At 32.5% G+C, this 16,566-nt stretch overlaps 1 protein-coding gene across 2 annotated transcripts; it reads left to right on the forward strand.

The window, feature by feature from the left end:
• The first annotated feature begins 8,209 nt into the window (after positions 1-8,209).
• On the forward strand, positions 8,210-16,281 carry LOC132274236 (transcription factor TGA7). 2 transcript variants are annotated; one of them, XM_059775476.1, is made up of 9 exons: positions 8,210-8,663; positions 10,168-10,403; positions 10,508-10,579; positions 10,756-10,815; positions 11,146-11,223; positions 11,336-11,366; positions 12,220-12,491; positions 13,166-13,393; positions 15,800-16,281. In XM_059775476.1, the coding sequence occupies exons 2-9, from the start codon at positions 10,251-10,253 to the stop codon at positions 15,842-15,844; spliced, it is 939 nt and encodes a 312-aa protein (XP_059631459.1). In that variant the 5' UTR covers positions 8,210-8,663; positions 10,168-10,250; the 3' UTR covers positions 15,845-16,281. The 2 variants fall into 2 exon arrangements, with proteins under 2 accessions (XP_059631459.1, XP_059631457.1); XM_059775474.1 differs by having other exon boundaries at positions 8,215-8,663; positions 15,796-16,281.
• The last annotated feature ends 285 nt before the right edge of the window (positions 16,282-16,566 follow it).

Genomic DNA, 16,566 nt, shown 5'->3' on the forward strand with positions numbered 1-16,566 from the left:
TGTTTTTGAAGAAATTTTGAAGAGTACATTTTATATACATTGATTTTGTACAATGTACTTTTTCTTTAAATAAAAGCAAACATAATCTTTTATAAAAGAGAAAGCTTATATGGATTATATCTTGCCTTCCAAACAAACTTTCATCTAGAATTTTTTTTTTCCTAGTTGGTTAATATTCATAAATTTTTAAAGGCCTTTTATTTATCTATCTATCTATATATATATATATATATATATATATATATATATATATATATTTTATCTACTTGGCTACTTGTATTGTTTGTGCATTTTGGAGTTTAAGTGTTGGTCATTTAAATGTTAATTGTTCAGGGGATATTTTATTTTATTGTTTTATTTACTTGGTTATTTGAACTGTGGATGAAATTTGTTTTGGAATGTTTATTTATTTGTTATTTAATGTTAATTATTTGGTAGAAATTTGTTTTCAAGTGTTTATTCTTTATTTCATTAATTAATTATTTAGTAGTCATTGTTTTTTTTTTTTAAGTAACATATATATATAACACACATACCTCCACTAAGACTCGAATCCCGGACCTTTCTTTAAGAAGTAGGGGCCTGATACCGTTAGGCCACTAGCATGTTGGTTCTATCTAGAAATTATCTAACCTTAACCAATAAATAAGAAAACAATTTTAAATTAAGGAACTTTGAAAATATTATGTTCTCAAGCATAATTTTTTTTTTTTTTTTTTGGTCTTTGGCAAGAAAATTTACACACACACTTTACTCCTTTGAAAATTAGAACCCTCACCATTCACTTTGAGAGATAGAGGAAATATCATTGAGCCACAAAGCCCTAGGTATGTTTTCAAACATTATGAAACTTTAACACAGTAAAGAAAGCTTAAAATAAGTCAAAAATGAAACCTTTTTTTAAAAAATATATATAGAAAAACAATAATATAAGAAACCTAATTAGTAAAAATTACTAAACACCAAAAATTAGAATAATTCGAATAAACTTCTAATAAAAATCCAAAATATTCAACAATTTTGAAAACACGATTTTGGAGCCCTAAACTATAGAATTCGGCTAAAAAGCAACGCATATATCTTAGTAGCAATGTTACTAATTTTTAAGAGTTAACCTATTATCGTGTCAGACCGAGTCTGTAAAAAATGTTCCAAAATATGTGTCAGTATGTCCGTTTGAACTTTTGATGGTCCACATTACTTATATATACACACCCACAATATTACCCATATTGGTGCACAAGAGAGACAAGAGACCCAACTTAAGAGGAGGTCAAGAAATACAACCATATAGTCTCAAATGTAAGGATGGCAATGGGGAGGTTTTGGGTTTCCCTACCCTCCCCTGCCCCGACTCCCGTTAAAAGTTCCTGTCTCATTCAAAACTGTCTAAACGGGAGGTGCCTTCCCACCCATCCCCTCCCCCATTTAACTTTTTCACCCCGCAGGCATCCGCCCCACCCCGCCCCGCCCCGCCCCACCCCATTTACTCCCAAAATTTCTCGTTGTCTTTAATTTTTTTCCTCAAATACAATTATATAACTATTAAAAAAATTCATTAAAAAGAGGCAATCAATAGTTTTACATAAAATTCAACATTACAAACATTCCATAATGACTAAAAGTCTAGAACGACTGAGAAAATGAGTGAATGTGACTTATGGTTTCTAACGCTAACTATATATATTAGTAAGAGCAAAAGTAATTTAGTAACTTACATACCTAAACGGGACAGGTGACCTCCCCCCGCCTTCGCCCCGTATTTGTGCGGGTTTTTACTTCTAAACCTCATGTCTACCCAAATAACTTAAATGGTCCCCCAAAACCGGTATAAACGGGAGCGGGGTAGGGCAGGTACCTTTTTCTATGGGGCAAATTGTCATCCCTATCCAAATGGAACTAGTAATAACAAACTAACAAATTGTTTAGTATCAATGGAATTGATAGAAGAAACGTTATTTCCTTTTGATCAGTTTGGAGATCAAATCAAAGGGAAAGCTAGGAATTTGCACTCTTAGTTGTGAAGTGATATTGTATGTTTGTTCGGGAACATTCACAGCAAAAGATGCATGCCAGAATAACTCTTGTGCATCTATTTTTGTTCTTTTGATAATTACTTAAATTAAGAACAACCTATCTTTTCACGATGGTACTTGTGACTTTAGTCCTCATTGGAGGAAAAAATAAAAAAAAAGGCAATAAATTATTTTCTATTGATTGAATTATACATTCATGTTTCAAAATATAAAAGTTTGCTTGGTTTGTAACTCTGAAAATAATTTTCATAAACTCTGATAACAGAAAACTGTTTTTAGATAATTATGAACAGACATTTTTATAACTGAGTTTTCAGAAAACTGAACCAAGCAGAGTTTTTTTTTTTTTTTTTTGTGCAAATTTATATTTTCAGTAATTTGAAAAAAAAAAAACAGTTCTCAGAATTACAAACCAAGTAGGCTAAAAGACCTGTTTTAAGATGATTATCTTTTATAATTATTTAAAAATAGTTTTCTGTTTTTTTGTACAATTTTATATTTTTAATTCTCTAAAAATATAAAACTGTTCTCGAAATTACAAACCAAATAGGCTCAATTATAAAAATATTTATTTTAAAAAAACCGTCTTTCATAATTTTCATCAAATTGTTTTCTAGAGTCACAAAACCAAGGAGCCCTAATTTGCTTTAGTTAAGCTAATCATGGAAGACAAAAAGTATAAACCTTTATTTTAATAAAGTTCAAATCTGAAATGCCTTGAATCTAAAACTGTTGTCCACACATGAACAAAGCAATTCCAACGGCTGACAATGTTTTTGTCCCTGCATGGCTGCACACCACCAATATTAGCAAAACAAACTAAATTATAGTTACAACACATATATATATATAGAGAGAGAGAGAGAGAGAGAGAGAGAGAGAGCGCACAATAAGGATAAAGAAAGACAATGAGAAAGGGAAAGAATAATGTACCAGACTTATGTGGCCACTGAAGACTTTTCATGGTTGTGCTTGCAACATTATTTTTTGTTTACTGTGTCTTGGACCCCAAGTAGTAAATATTATATATAATATATATAATATAATTTTCTTTTGTACACAATTATTAAGTACTCATTTGTCAAATGGCAAACCAAACGTCTTTCAAAATTTGGTAAGTCAAGTTGGATTGTTCCAACAAAAAACCTTTTACAAATCGCATCCAAACAAAAATTCTTCTCTTTCTTTATTATGATCTTTTTGGTGTGAAAAGAAGCTTCAATTTTACTATTTTTTAAAGTTATCTTGTATTTGAAATTTGCTTGGAGAATGCATTTAAATATGCTTATACTACTATATTACACTGATGATGATGGGATTTTAAGACAGGTAATATATACCATTAGCTCGGACAAAGAGAGTGAGTAATCTAAATGGCCCCACCTTAAAGCTAAAAAAGCAAAAGTGAGTTATCTTCTCCAACTTATCTTATCTTTTATTTTTTATTATTTATTATTTTTATTTTTATTTTTTTTGCTCTTCTCCAACTTATCGGGTGTTGTGATTCGGTAGAATCTTTGCATTCACATTTTTGAAGCATAAGGTAAGATATTGTTTGGTTAGTGTTTTTATTTCATGTTTTCTGTTTTTATTAAAGTGTTATAGGCAAGTAAAAGCATGTTTGGTAATATTTAATGTATTTTGGAATAATATCGAAGCGTTTCCAAAATTGAGGCAAAAATCAGAAGCATAAAAATGATGTTTTTATTTGTTTCTGCACTGTAGCAAAATACTATTCAATATATTTTTTTTCTTTCTAAAATAACATTTTTAACTAACCATTTAAATTTTCAAACTTGTAACACTTCTTACCAAACATGCTTTCATGTTTTTGCTTCTAAAAATCTTGTAACAAATTTATATTACCAAATAAATTTTTAAATAGTGTTGAACACACCCTAAAAACAAAACATTGCAAAAGTATAAAGTAATTGTGATTGCCAAATTGACCCTAATTAGTTGAATGCTCAATGCAAATATTATGAATAATTTAATATTTAATTTTCTCTGAAGTATAGTCAAGTACTTCTTATAAGATTAAAAAATGTAATTTCAGAACCTAAACAATATAATTTGGCCAAAACAAACAACGAGACCATCTGTTTGGCCTTCCAGATGGTCCAAATGGTTTAATCATTGACAACCCATTCTACATCAAACGCTCACTCACTCACACACACACACATATGAATTGAGGCTTAATTTTCACATTTCAGTTAATAATACTGTCACGAAGGCAACTCAATTTAAGCAAAAGTATCCAAATGATGTAGTTGCAAAAATCCATACAATGAGACATGAGAGTGCTAAGAGATTGTGTCAAAAACAATTATCTTCATATTTTGTGCAAATATTAGGTCTTGATATACCTTTAGAGATCAATCTCGGTTCTTGTCTCGATAACCTCTCTCCGATCAATAATAGTACATACTTAACTCTGTGTCTCTATACAGGAGATCGATGTTCAATCTCTATAGAAATATTTCTATAGTGTTTGGATGTGTATATCCTATAAAAAAAATAATAAAAAATAAAATAAAAAAACTGAAGTACAACCTATTGGATTAGGTCTTTTCATTAAAAAAATAATTACTTTTAAAATATGGACAATATTATACTCCATTATCAACATTGGTGAATAATATTTCTTTTCATCAATTATTTGACTTGAATATCTTAGTATTATTGTACTTGAATCATTAATTTTTAATCAAGAGACGACCATAATTAAATCGCATTTGGCCAACTTTATCAGCTAATCATGGTGTACCAAAAAAGGCATGCATTATCATCTGATCAAGCATGACGCATGCCCACCAAGCAATTCTTTTCTCTGTCGTTTTCTTTGTGTCTTTTGTTTTTTTCTTCCCCTTTAATTTTCTATGCTAATCTGACGCAACCACTTTGTATCAGAGCTGGCTCTATATAATTATAATGCAACATTACCCTACTAGACAATTTCAATAAAGCACTTATAACCCATGTGTTGATTCAGTTGCATTATCATTATATCACATAATAAAGGATACATTCCAAATCCAAAACCCCAAAAAAATAAAAAATAAAAAATTCCCAGCAAAGTACATTTTAAGGCCAAATTATGTTCGATTATATAGAATTAGCTTAAATTAATTTTTGACCCTTGACTCACTTAATTCGCTTATAGTTTTCACTGGTTGCGATGAATAAGAATTTTTATTTTTTATTTTAAAAAAGGTTGAGCAAACACATACACCTCGGGCACCAAATCTTCCCTTTGGGAAAAGTGGTTGTACCAACTAAGGTTGTTCGTATCGAACATTTCTTGTCTTTTCAAAGTGAAAGAAAAGAATTCAAGTCTTCTTAAAAGTACTGCACAAGTTATTTGTTAGAAGGGACAAGTAAACAATCTAGGATTTACTTTTTGAGCAAATAACACCTGTTTTTAACTTTAGGTATACAATTTTCAAAAATTAAAAAATATTGCAAATTAGGACTTTTCGTAGTCAACCAAATGTACATTAACAAACCAAGTGCCTCCACACGACTAGTTAATTGTATTAAATACCGAAAATGCCCTTACCCTTTTTATATGTATCTCATCATCTCCTAACAAGGTCGTTTAATAAAGGCCATAATAGTAATTTTACATTAACTGATTTTTTTTTTTACTATTTCTGATTTTAATTGTAAAAAGTACATTTTAATATTTTTATCACTCCACCAATGACTGAATGAGGAGAGGTCATTGTTTGCCCCTAAAATAAGCGTTAGAGAATATATAGGAGGTTATATGAACTTATATGCATACAGGGGTATTAAATGCTAGCAAACAATGTTAAAATTATAATAAAAAAAAAAAAAAAAAAAAAAAAAAAAAAAATTGTTCTAAATATATCAATCACAATATAACTATCTTGTCCTTTCAAAGTAAAAATATAGAATTAATTCGAGTCTTCCTAAGAGCATTTTGTTAAATAATAATAATAATAATAATAATTAAACCTTTGTAATGTGGGTTAAAGTGCCATGTACTATATCATTTGTAAGATGACTGCATGGGATGTATATTTGCACTTTATAGGCTACCCTTTTTGTGTATAAAGACATTTAGCCGTTGCATGAATTGTCATCAAACCTTCCAAACTTGCAGTAGTGTGATTCCTGAGACAACAAACACACAGTCTATGACAGCAACTGTACAATGCTTCACCAAACAGAGACAATTAAACACCTCCACAATAAGAGCTCACTTGTTTCATTCATCATCAGTCCATATCACCACTCACAACATAAAAGGCAAACTTCACACACAAACACACACATATATACACATAATGTATCTGTATATTGGAAACAACTCACTCAATATTCGAATAACTAAGAACAGAGAGATAAATAAGGAATAAGAGAAGATGGGGTAATAATTCCCACATGTTTGGAAAAAATAGTGGAGATAAGAAAGAGAAATTAATTATTTTATTTTGTAAATGGTAATGGTAAAATAAAAATTCACTTGTTTTAAATATTAGGAATAAAAATGGTAATTAATTATTAAATTTTCTATTTACGTATTAATTTAGAAATTAGGAATAAAGTGTTTAAAGTGTTGGATCATCCCTTATTTCCCCTCCTAATCCTCTATTTTCTGACCTCTTAATATTTAAAATAAACAAAAGATAAGTTACCCTCCTTGGGTCCTCCTTTCATTTTTCTCCTTATGTTTACAATAAATAATTTTTTTCTTTTTTTCTTTTTTTCCTTCTAAAGTTAAATAAATATTTATACACACATTAACAAATTGTCAATATGAGACACGACTCGAATTATTTTGGAACAATCCAAAGGCATATATCAAGCTCTCAATATCCTCTCTCACATTTGACCTTTACTTGTAAATGGAAAGACCAACAATGTTGAATATCAAGCTCTTTAATACCCTTTCTCATATTTGGCCTTGATTCATGAGACAAAATACAAAAGAGTAACGTTGCTTAAGCTAAAGAGTTAGACTAAATTATTTGATCGAATACATTTAATTAGTTATTAAAGCATGAGATAAGGAAGTGATCAAAAGGTTTCACTTTCTTATATGAGGCTGACTAATTAAAAATAACAAGTGTGACAATTTTATCAAACTCTTTTAAGTCAAATATCATTACTCAATATGAAATGAAAATAGCCCCCAAGAATTTGATAGAGTTGGTAAGGCAACAACTTGAAGTGCCATATTTTTCAGATTCGAACTCGTCCATTCCCATTATACTTCTTGACTGAAATTGGTGCTGAGGTGTGGAACCGTCGATAGCATCCCCAGCTTTGTAACTTATGGTGGATTCTGAAGGGGTCTTGCCTAGGTGAGTTCTTGGTGTAGATAAAAAATAAATAAATAAATAAAATGAAATGAAAATATAAACGAGAAAACAGAAAATAAAAGTCACAATGATGCTTTTAATACTCTGATAGACGACTAGTTGCTCTAACAACCTGCTATCAATGATTCAACTTAATAAATGTATATCTTAAGTCAATGATAATTTACTATCTTTAGTGTTGAATGGTGTGCAAATGTGATTGCATGGGGGATGCTTTGATGCTATGTTAAATTTCTTATCATTTATAAAATATATATATATATATATAGCCAAAAAAATATGCGGCTGCTCAGATAATATGTTAAAATACATATATTATTTTCTAAAAAAATACTCATATATATTTTTCTTTTATTTGTTGTCAGTGGAATTGTTACAACTCAAGTCTTGTGGGATATTGTTGAAAAAAAATTTAATTGAATTTGGTTGTAACGATAACATGATATTATTAGCTTATTAAATACTAACAAGTAATGAGATCGTAACTACGGAATTTTTTCTCATGTTGTTAGCATTTATATGTGAAGTATATTTTGGTGGATGGCATAAATGACGACATAATATTAAAATGCAGGAAAGTTGCATAAATAACAAAATAATATTAAAATGCAGGAAAGTTGCATAAATAACAAAATAATATTAAAATGCAGGAAAGAAGTTTTTTTATTTTTTATTTTTTATTTTTTGGCGTTTATATGTGTGGAATATATTTCCTAAATACGTAGACGAGTTTTAAAAAGGTTAAGCATAGACCATAACAGGAAAGTGAACGGTATCTAAGTATCTACACTACGTGTGGTGACAAACTAGACCTAGCTCTTGAAATCAAACCCCCTCACACACATTTGAGACAGCAGAGATATGATTAGAGTGGTTCTGTTGGTGATAATGGTGTAGGTGGTGGTGGGGAGTTGGAGAGGAGTGAGTGAGAGAGAGTGGGTATGCATTTTTCAAACTTCCGTGTATTATTAACAAACAAGTGGGGAATGTAAACATATAAGATGACGCTACTTTGTTGACTGTAGCATTCCCAAATCAGACACTTCTTTATCAACTCACTTTGTCTTTTTTCGCTTCTCTGTTTTTGAAGCACTTGAGTGGCCTTTCTATTCTTGTCAGAGATCAATCAAAGCCTTCGATTTTTAGCTGATTTTTTTGCTTATACAATTGATTAATTAGGTACAAAGGATTAGTTTTCAATTTCAGGGTTTCAAAGCTTTTGGGGTTTTCAGAGTTCTTCTACTTTGGCTCACAATTTTTTTCTCATCAATAGGTTGGTCTCTCAATTCATATTCATTCTTATGTTTCTGCTAATTTTCTCATAATATACGTATATATACATGCTTGATTTAATTTGTTGCTTTGTTTTCTTGCTATTGGCTTACCATCTTCTCCTCTGTCACTGTTCTCTGTTCTTGCTCTTATCTTTCTTGAAAGAGTTGGAGTATATATATATATATATATATATAAGGGTATTAAAAGAGTTGAATTCATCATCCCAATTTGTAATTTTTTTTTTTGGAATCCCTTTAACACGCACAAGCACACCTTAATATATATTAGTTTTTGGTGTAATATATGAGTATTTGGAGTTGCAAATTCACTCATATTTGTTGGTGTATAGATTTTGCTTCTGCTTCTGTAGTAAGGTCTTGCTTTCATCAACTCTTTACGGGTTTGATTGGGAGTTCCGGAGCTAATTCTCCTGCAGTTATGTTTGGGAGCACCAAATCGGGGCCTTGGAATTGGAATTGGATTTGGATTTGGATTTGGGAGAATTTTAGTTCAAAGTTTGAACCTTCAATTCTAATTTCAAGACATCGATTCAATGCTCCCAAATGCAACATGAAAGATACCTTTAAATTCGTTGTATTGCCGTGTTTGATTATGTTTCACAAGAAGGGATGAAAGAGTGGGGGCTTAATGAATCTTGAACTTCAATCACCCAACCCGGGTGTCAGGACTTCTTGTGAACAAGCCCTTTGCAAACAGTATATACTCCGAATTAGCTATCTTGGTATGTAAATATTATTCTATATCTGTATATGTTATGCATATTAATGTGGTGATAGGGAACATGGTAAATATTTAATTATGAGAAGATGAAATGAATGCTACATGGCACACCCATTGTGTTTATTTCAGTATTTCGGAAGGTCCGCTAAAATAATTAGTAAGATTGTTATGACATAGCTTTCCCGGACAGTTAGGAATCCTTGGTTTGTCAATACTCCAGCTCATTAGATTCTTTAGCCGATTTCTCTCTGCTTGTCATGATATCTTGAAAGTTTACAAAGAATTTGTAAATGATAATTGTTTTAAAGAATTCATGGAAAAATAATAATAATAATAAATAAATAAATTTGTTTTAAAGAAACCAGGAGAAAATGCCTGGTAGAGGGCCTAGAGGCCTTATATGGTATATGAGTAGGTCAATAGGTCATGTAATGAGCATCTAAATACTGACCAACATCACATTTGGTATTGTTTATGGCTTAAGAGCTTTCTTTTTTATTTTTGGGTACAAGAATGCTGCTTGTTACTGCCCGCGTTAAAATCACTATTTCTGATATGGAGTTAGGGTGTCTAATTTTTTTAAGCGAGCCATTGTAATTATTTTTCAATGATCCAACTATTTGTGGACTTTGCCTTGATTTCTATTGCTTTTGTTTGGCATCTTTGTGTATTGAGATTACGAAGTGTACCGCTTTACTTGTTTTGTCACTGAATTAAATCTTTTAACATTTTCTGACATGTCATTGTTCATTATCTTACAGGCGATTCTGTAACTTTTATCACATCATCTGCAAGATGATGCAACTGAATAAATGAATTTGCTCTCTTATCCGTCAGTGATAGCATGAGCTATCCAACTCAATTTGCCACAACAAGGATGGACATCTTTGAGCCACTCCACCAGATGTGCATGTGGGAGGACACTTTCAAGGGTGATATTAGCCCGAACACAGATGTGTCCACAGTGGTACAGGTGGATGCGAGATTAGACAATAAGGTAGGATGCACGAAGTTTGCTCTTTTGATTTATCGAATTTTGGGTTATTCTTCTGACTTTTGACATCTATTCCATGAATGATTTTACAAATTTGGAACTTATAGTCCGAGTATACTTCACATGAATCTCCGGGACCTTCTCAGAACAATGGAGAAGCAAACAATACTTCAGATAAGGTATCTCTCTCTCTCTCTCTCTCATGTGTGTGTGTGTGTGCATGTGCCAATGCAACCTTGCCAGGCAGAGGATTAATATTTTATTTAAGACACTAAATAGGTTATTTTGCCATTGCAACTTGGAAAAATGAGAAATGTTATGTACCAGTGATTCCTTTGATTTTAATTGACATCAGCAACGAAGACGACTAGCACAAAATCGTGAAGCTGCCCGTAAAAGTCGCTTGCGAAAAAAGGTATGAAGAATGTGTTAACTACCATCTGTTCTAAAAGCTTAAATTGTTAGAAAGGGTGTAACTTTGATATCTATTATGTCCTCTAATACATCCCTCTCATGTGGCTTTCTTTTGATTCAACACGTGTTCAAATTTAATTATTAAGGTGACAGTGAGGTTTGAACTCGAGATCTTTTGATTTTGATACCATGTTAACCACCATCTACTCTAAATTCCTAATCTGTTGTAGAGGGTGTACTTTAATTCAGAATGTATGCTCATGCCGATATCTACTCATGCAAAGTATATTACTATTAGGACCCACCATGTATTCTAATTTCTCTTATGCAGGCTTATGTTCAACAATTAGAAACTAGCCGTATGAAGTTGACACAAATGGAGCAGGAACTTGAGAGAACTAAACAGCAAGTGAGGGGGATATTACCTTTTTCAATTTTTCTCCTTTCCATAATTATGCATTTCCTTATTGACCAAGCATTATAGTATATTATCTGATGGATTTGTGAATGCCTTATTGCAGGGGATGTATTCAGGGAGTGCAATAAATACTGGTTAGGTTCTTGTCTTGTGGAATTGCTGTCGCTGTTAATTTGTCTTCTTGATCTTCTCGACCTTTAGATATTCTATTCTCAATTATCAAACTTTTTCTGTGAGCTACTGTTTTGCTGTTCATTTGCAAATACATCAACTGCGGATTGGTTTCTCTTCTTGATTTTTTGTTTATCTTACATTTTAAGATGTAATTAGAAAATGCATTGTTGATATTTTAACTGGAGGGCTTTGTTTACTGATTTTCCAAATTGAAGCTCTTTTGATAGTTATTGCAATTTTTACAGCTTATTCTTATCTGTCCTGTGACCTTCTTGTGCTTTCATTTTTTAATGCATCTTTGGAATATCATTTGTTCGTTGATTGTTTCGACACTATCAATGTGGTATTGCCTGAATGAAGGTGGTGGTGACTGTTCGGTTAGAATTCTCAGTGGGACCTTTCTTATTATGTTAGTGCCAATGGAAATCCGCATAGGTGTATCAAATGCTATAATTTTTGTGGAGAGTGTTCCCAAAAGAAATGTATGATCGTAAACTTCACCAGAAAACAAAAATTGATAGTTGTTCAAGTTGCTGATATTGGCTTGACACCAGAGAAGTCCAATAGCTCATTATCTTTTCTGACCTTTCATTCTTGTATATCACTTTACAAGTGCGCATGTTCATGCATTCACAAACTTTGTGCATAAATTTTATAATATAGCTCGATAAAAACTAGGTTGACTCTGTACTTGTAATGACCTAATTATCAATTTGCTATATTTAAAAGGTGCACCTATAAAATATTGTGCTTTACCTCCCAGCGATATTGGTTTTTTTTTTTTTTTGAATGGTTCCGACTATTAATATGCAGGAGTTGCTTCTTTTGAGATGGAATATGGACACTGGGTTGAAGAGCAACACAGAAAAACTTGCGAACTTAGAAAGGTGTTACAAGCTCATATAAGTGATATAGAGCTCCGCATACTTGTAGAAGGTGGCTTAAACCACTACTATGATCTCTTCCGCATGAAAGCTGATGCTGCAAAGGCTGATGTCTTCTTTGTGATGTCTGGCATGTGGAGAACGCCAGTTGAGCGCTTTTTCCTCTGGATTGGAGGATTTCGCCCATCAGAGCTTTTACACGTAATGCTTAATTCAGTTAACTCGGTGTTTTAAGATTTTTCATCTTTTAGAAACTGCTGATTATGCCATAATTCAATTATATTAGATACATTCTACAAGGAATTGTCTGAAAATGGCACTTTGATAAGAAAAATGTCAATTTTTTGTCAGATTTTAATCATGATGTCCTTCTATTCAGCCCCACAAAAGAGTGAGTATTCATATTAGGGTGTCATACATATGCTCAGCATTCATGGAAATTATACATTTACTTCTTACTGTTGCATCCCAGATGGTACTTATACTACAATACTACAATGGTTCAAAACGCTACAGTATTATCGACTCTCTGGATGATCAAGTTGCCTTCAAATTATTCACGATTTTTATATTCAGTTGATGAATTGCTTCATTAAAAATTTCATAATATTTTTCTCACCATGATTTCATCATATACCCAAAGAAAATGTGTTGGGTTTTCTTGATTTTTCTGAAAGTATGCTGAATTTATTCTCTTTGTTCTGAAGATGCTGTAACAGACATGTTTCTTATTGAGACCAAAATATGGTATAACAACATGCATTTCCATGGTATTCATTTATTAGATACAAAGCCTTCTACGTTTAACCATTATAACTAGGTTTCAGTGTTCACTTTCTGAATTCTGAAACTACTTTAAGATTTTTATTTTACAGGTTCTAATGCCACAACTGGAGCCCTTGACCGATCAACAACATATGGCTGTCTGTAACCTACATCAATCATCTCAGGAAGCTGAAGATGCGCTCTCTCAAGGAATAGACAAACTCCAGCAGACTCTTGGACAGAGCATGGTTGTTGATCCTACAGTTACAGGAAGCTACAGTTCTCAGATGGCTTCTGCAATCGATAATTTGAAAGCATTGGAGACGTTTGTGAACCAGGTGGTATATCGCTTCTCACCATCAAGAACTTTGTTGTAAATAGTATTGTCTGTATTATGTTTATTCTTCATGGTCTTGGCTTTTACTTTTTTACTCTTCTTATAGTTTTTCGGAAAATGCCGAAGAGGACCCAAAAGGGGAAAAGGAAAAAGTGCAATTACTTGGGGCCACAATAGTTGTTTCATCATTTCAAAAATCTTCATTGCTTTCACCATGTGTTGTCAGTGACAAATGAGCATAAGAAACAATCATAAATTGAGAGAGCAATAAAAATCTTGACATAGAATCTTCTTTTTGCGCCCTCTGGTTACCTGAAAGAACAAGCAAAAAGAATGATAGCACTTGTATTAGTCTTAACTTAAGAAATTCTTTAAGAATTTTCAATTATTTTTTCTCATTTTTTTCAGAAATGGACTATAGTTTTAGGATAGGAAATGTAGCCGTAGAAATAGCAAGAAAAGTTACCTGAACTTTTTTTCAGACAGTAATAGTAGGGCATCCCAGGACAATATGAGCAAATAGGTTCAGTAGCTGTTGAATTAACTGCTTCCATCTCGTTCACTTCACATTTTCATCCTAGTTTTTGTTTTAAAAAGGAGATACTGGACTCATAAGAGGCACCAAATGGTTTGCAAATCACAGCCAGCCATTTGCAGCACCTTATATCATATGACATTTTCTATACTAGACGTCTTTTGATGTTAACTTTTTTCCTTTAAATGTTGGTTCCTCTTGAGTTAAAAAGTCTTTTTTTTTTTTTTTTTTTTTTTTTTGTTTGCCAAATTGGTGGTTAATAGATATTTGAAGTCAGGATTCTGCTCCATACAGGACCTGATTTATCACTAGGCCAAGAGGGCAGTTTAGAATTATCCTTTTTATGTGTTAGAAAGATCAATTGAATTTTTTCTAATTTGTCGGTCGGCTCCACCGCAATAAAAATCAGTTGCTAGAACTATTTAGAAAATTGAGACAGCAGCGTTCATGGTAACATTATTATCTATAGTAAGAGGGTCCCCCCTGCAAGGGGTACTAGGAGGGAAGACTGGAGATAGACTTAACCCTTGGCTATATTTGCACAAACTAACTGCTCTTAGACTCAAACCTGTTTACTCATGCTTGTCAACCAAGCATTTGTAATTGCACCAAGTAATCATCCATGATTGGTAGTGTTCGATTGTGAAGAAAAAAAAAGTTTGGGGAAGACATTCAAATTTCTTACTTCTTTTTCTATCACCCGTGTGTTGAGCCTTGGATGTGGAAGGGGTGTATGTACTTGCTTTCTGTGGTTCTTGATTTATTGAGGTTCTGTTATAGGTTGTACCCTGGTTTTCAATCTAATTAGTGCTTGTTGCACCAAAAGCTTCCAAAAGTAACGCGGTAGGTGCAAGGACTTTAATTATCATAGTCTGGTGCCTCACTGCAATTTAAAGTATCACAGACGTTTCTCTGATTTAAGGTTTTGTTTACATAAAAAAAATGCATCAACCAAATCTCAATTAAGGCTTAATTCCAACTATTTGACTTCATCGAATAGAATACACTTATCCATTCTACTCCATAAAGGGTCCATCTTTCACCACTGCAAGTCCTAAGCTTAGAGAGAGGGGAGGAGTTTTGTTTGTTTCAAATGTTGATTCAATTGAGACTAATACCGTAAATATCAGTGAGCCACCAAACTAAATTATTAAAGTCCCTGCACCCACTGTCTTATTTTGAGAAGCTGTTAATGTGACTGTTAGAACTTAATAATGCATTGTTGGGCCTATTTCTTGAAAGCTCACACTTTTTGGGCAATTTGTAGCCTATCAATGATGAGAACTCATTGGTTTTTCCACCCAAATGTTGGTTATCCTTACGATATACTGTATATATATATATTTTTAATGCAAATAAGTGGTTTTGCATCAGCTCTATGTAATGTATAATTTTTTAGTTGAAGGTTTCACATTTCAATTGGATCTAGATTAGCTTTGTATCACCTGTTGTGAAATCCTGACTGGTGTTCTGTTCGAAATGACTTGCTTTCAGTATGCGATTGTGTAAATTGTTGAATACATGACTGTTCTATTAACCAAACTTCTCGGCACCTGGAAATTGTTTTGGAGGAGAATGTATAATGATTTGTGGGCTTGGTACTTTTGCTTAAATAAATGCAACATAATTTCTTTCCCGAAACTAAGCAGCACAATATCTTCTAGTGCAACCAATACAAAAAATTTATCAACCAAGTTTCCTTTAACCGGCATAGAAATTCATGAAGAAATGGATAGCTTGTGATAGCAAGTACCAACTAGATTATTGAAGAATTGCTTTAATCATCTGTATTTGATCGTTGTGTGTGTGTTGTAGTCCTTAGAAAATATCTCTGTTTTTCATAGTAATGTTGATCTTTTCCGGAACAGGCAGATCATCTTCGCCAGCAAACTCTGCAGCAAATGTCTCGTATCTTAACACCCCATCAAGCAGCCCGAGGCTTGCTCGCCTTGGGCGAATATTTTCAACGTCTTCGTGCTCTCAGTTCACTTTGGTCTGCTCGTCCTCGTGAACCTGCCTAGTTTACTGTGGTAACAAGAAGTCATATATTAGTTGTGATTGCTGCCGAAATCTTGCCCCGAGTTACAATGGGAATATATAGTCATAGCTTATTTAATATCAACTACAATTTATTCTCCTCATAGAATTTCAAAGCAGCTTCTCAAAGTTGGAAAGTGTATATATGAATGATAATGTTGTGTATCAGGTGATTAAATTAACTAGTATCATCAATTCTTGTTGTATAATGCTGTGTATCAAGAGATTAAGTTTTTTTTATCGTCAATGCATGTTGTATGGTATATTGTATCAAAGAGAACAGAAATTGAAATGCCAGATTTGTGTTTGAGTGGATATATTGTACTTCTAATATAAACTTGGTGGTGCTGTTGAATTCTTCTCTCTTTCAAAGTTACGTGCGCTAGAAAATTTGGACTTTTACCGTGAAAAAAATAGAAAAGATTCACTTGACATTTTGAGAAACGCTTTGAAAGGTATCCAAAGTTGTTGTAAAAAACATTGTTTTCACAATTTTTGCAGCTTGCTTTCTTGAGTTGACTTGTGTGCTGTGTGTATGTGATGTGCTGTGTGCATGTGATAAGTAGGAAATACAACCGTCAATTTTTCATGTCAAATGGTGA

This window comes from Cornus florida, unplaced genomic scaffold (assembly GCF_030987335.1).
Source record: "Cornus florida cultivar Cherokee Brave unplaced genomic scaffold, ASM3098733v1 CherokeeBrave_3.0.0_Hap2_Chr09, whole genome shotgun sequence".
Classification (NCBI taxonomy): domain Eukaryota; kingdom Viridiplantae; phylum Streptophyta; class Magnoliopsida; order Cornales; family Cornaceae; genus Cornus; species Cornus florida.

Excerpts from the sequence above, each read along its gene's own strand:
- LOC132274236 (XM_059775474.1), top strand. The coding sequence starts at position 10,251 with ATGAGCTATCCAACTCAATTTGCCACAACAAGGATGGACATCTTTGAG. Across the intron at positions 10,404-10,507 it reads ATGCGAGATTAGACAATAAG|TCCGAGTATACTTCACATGA; the intron begins GTAGGATGCACG and ends TGGAACTTATAG. Across the intron at positions 10,816-11,145 it reads AAAGTCGCTTGCGAAAAAAG|GCTTATGTTCAACAATTAGA; the intron begins GTATGAAGAATG and ends TCTCTTATGCAG.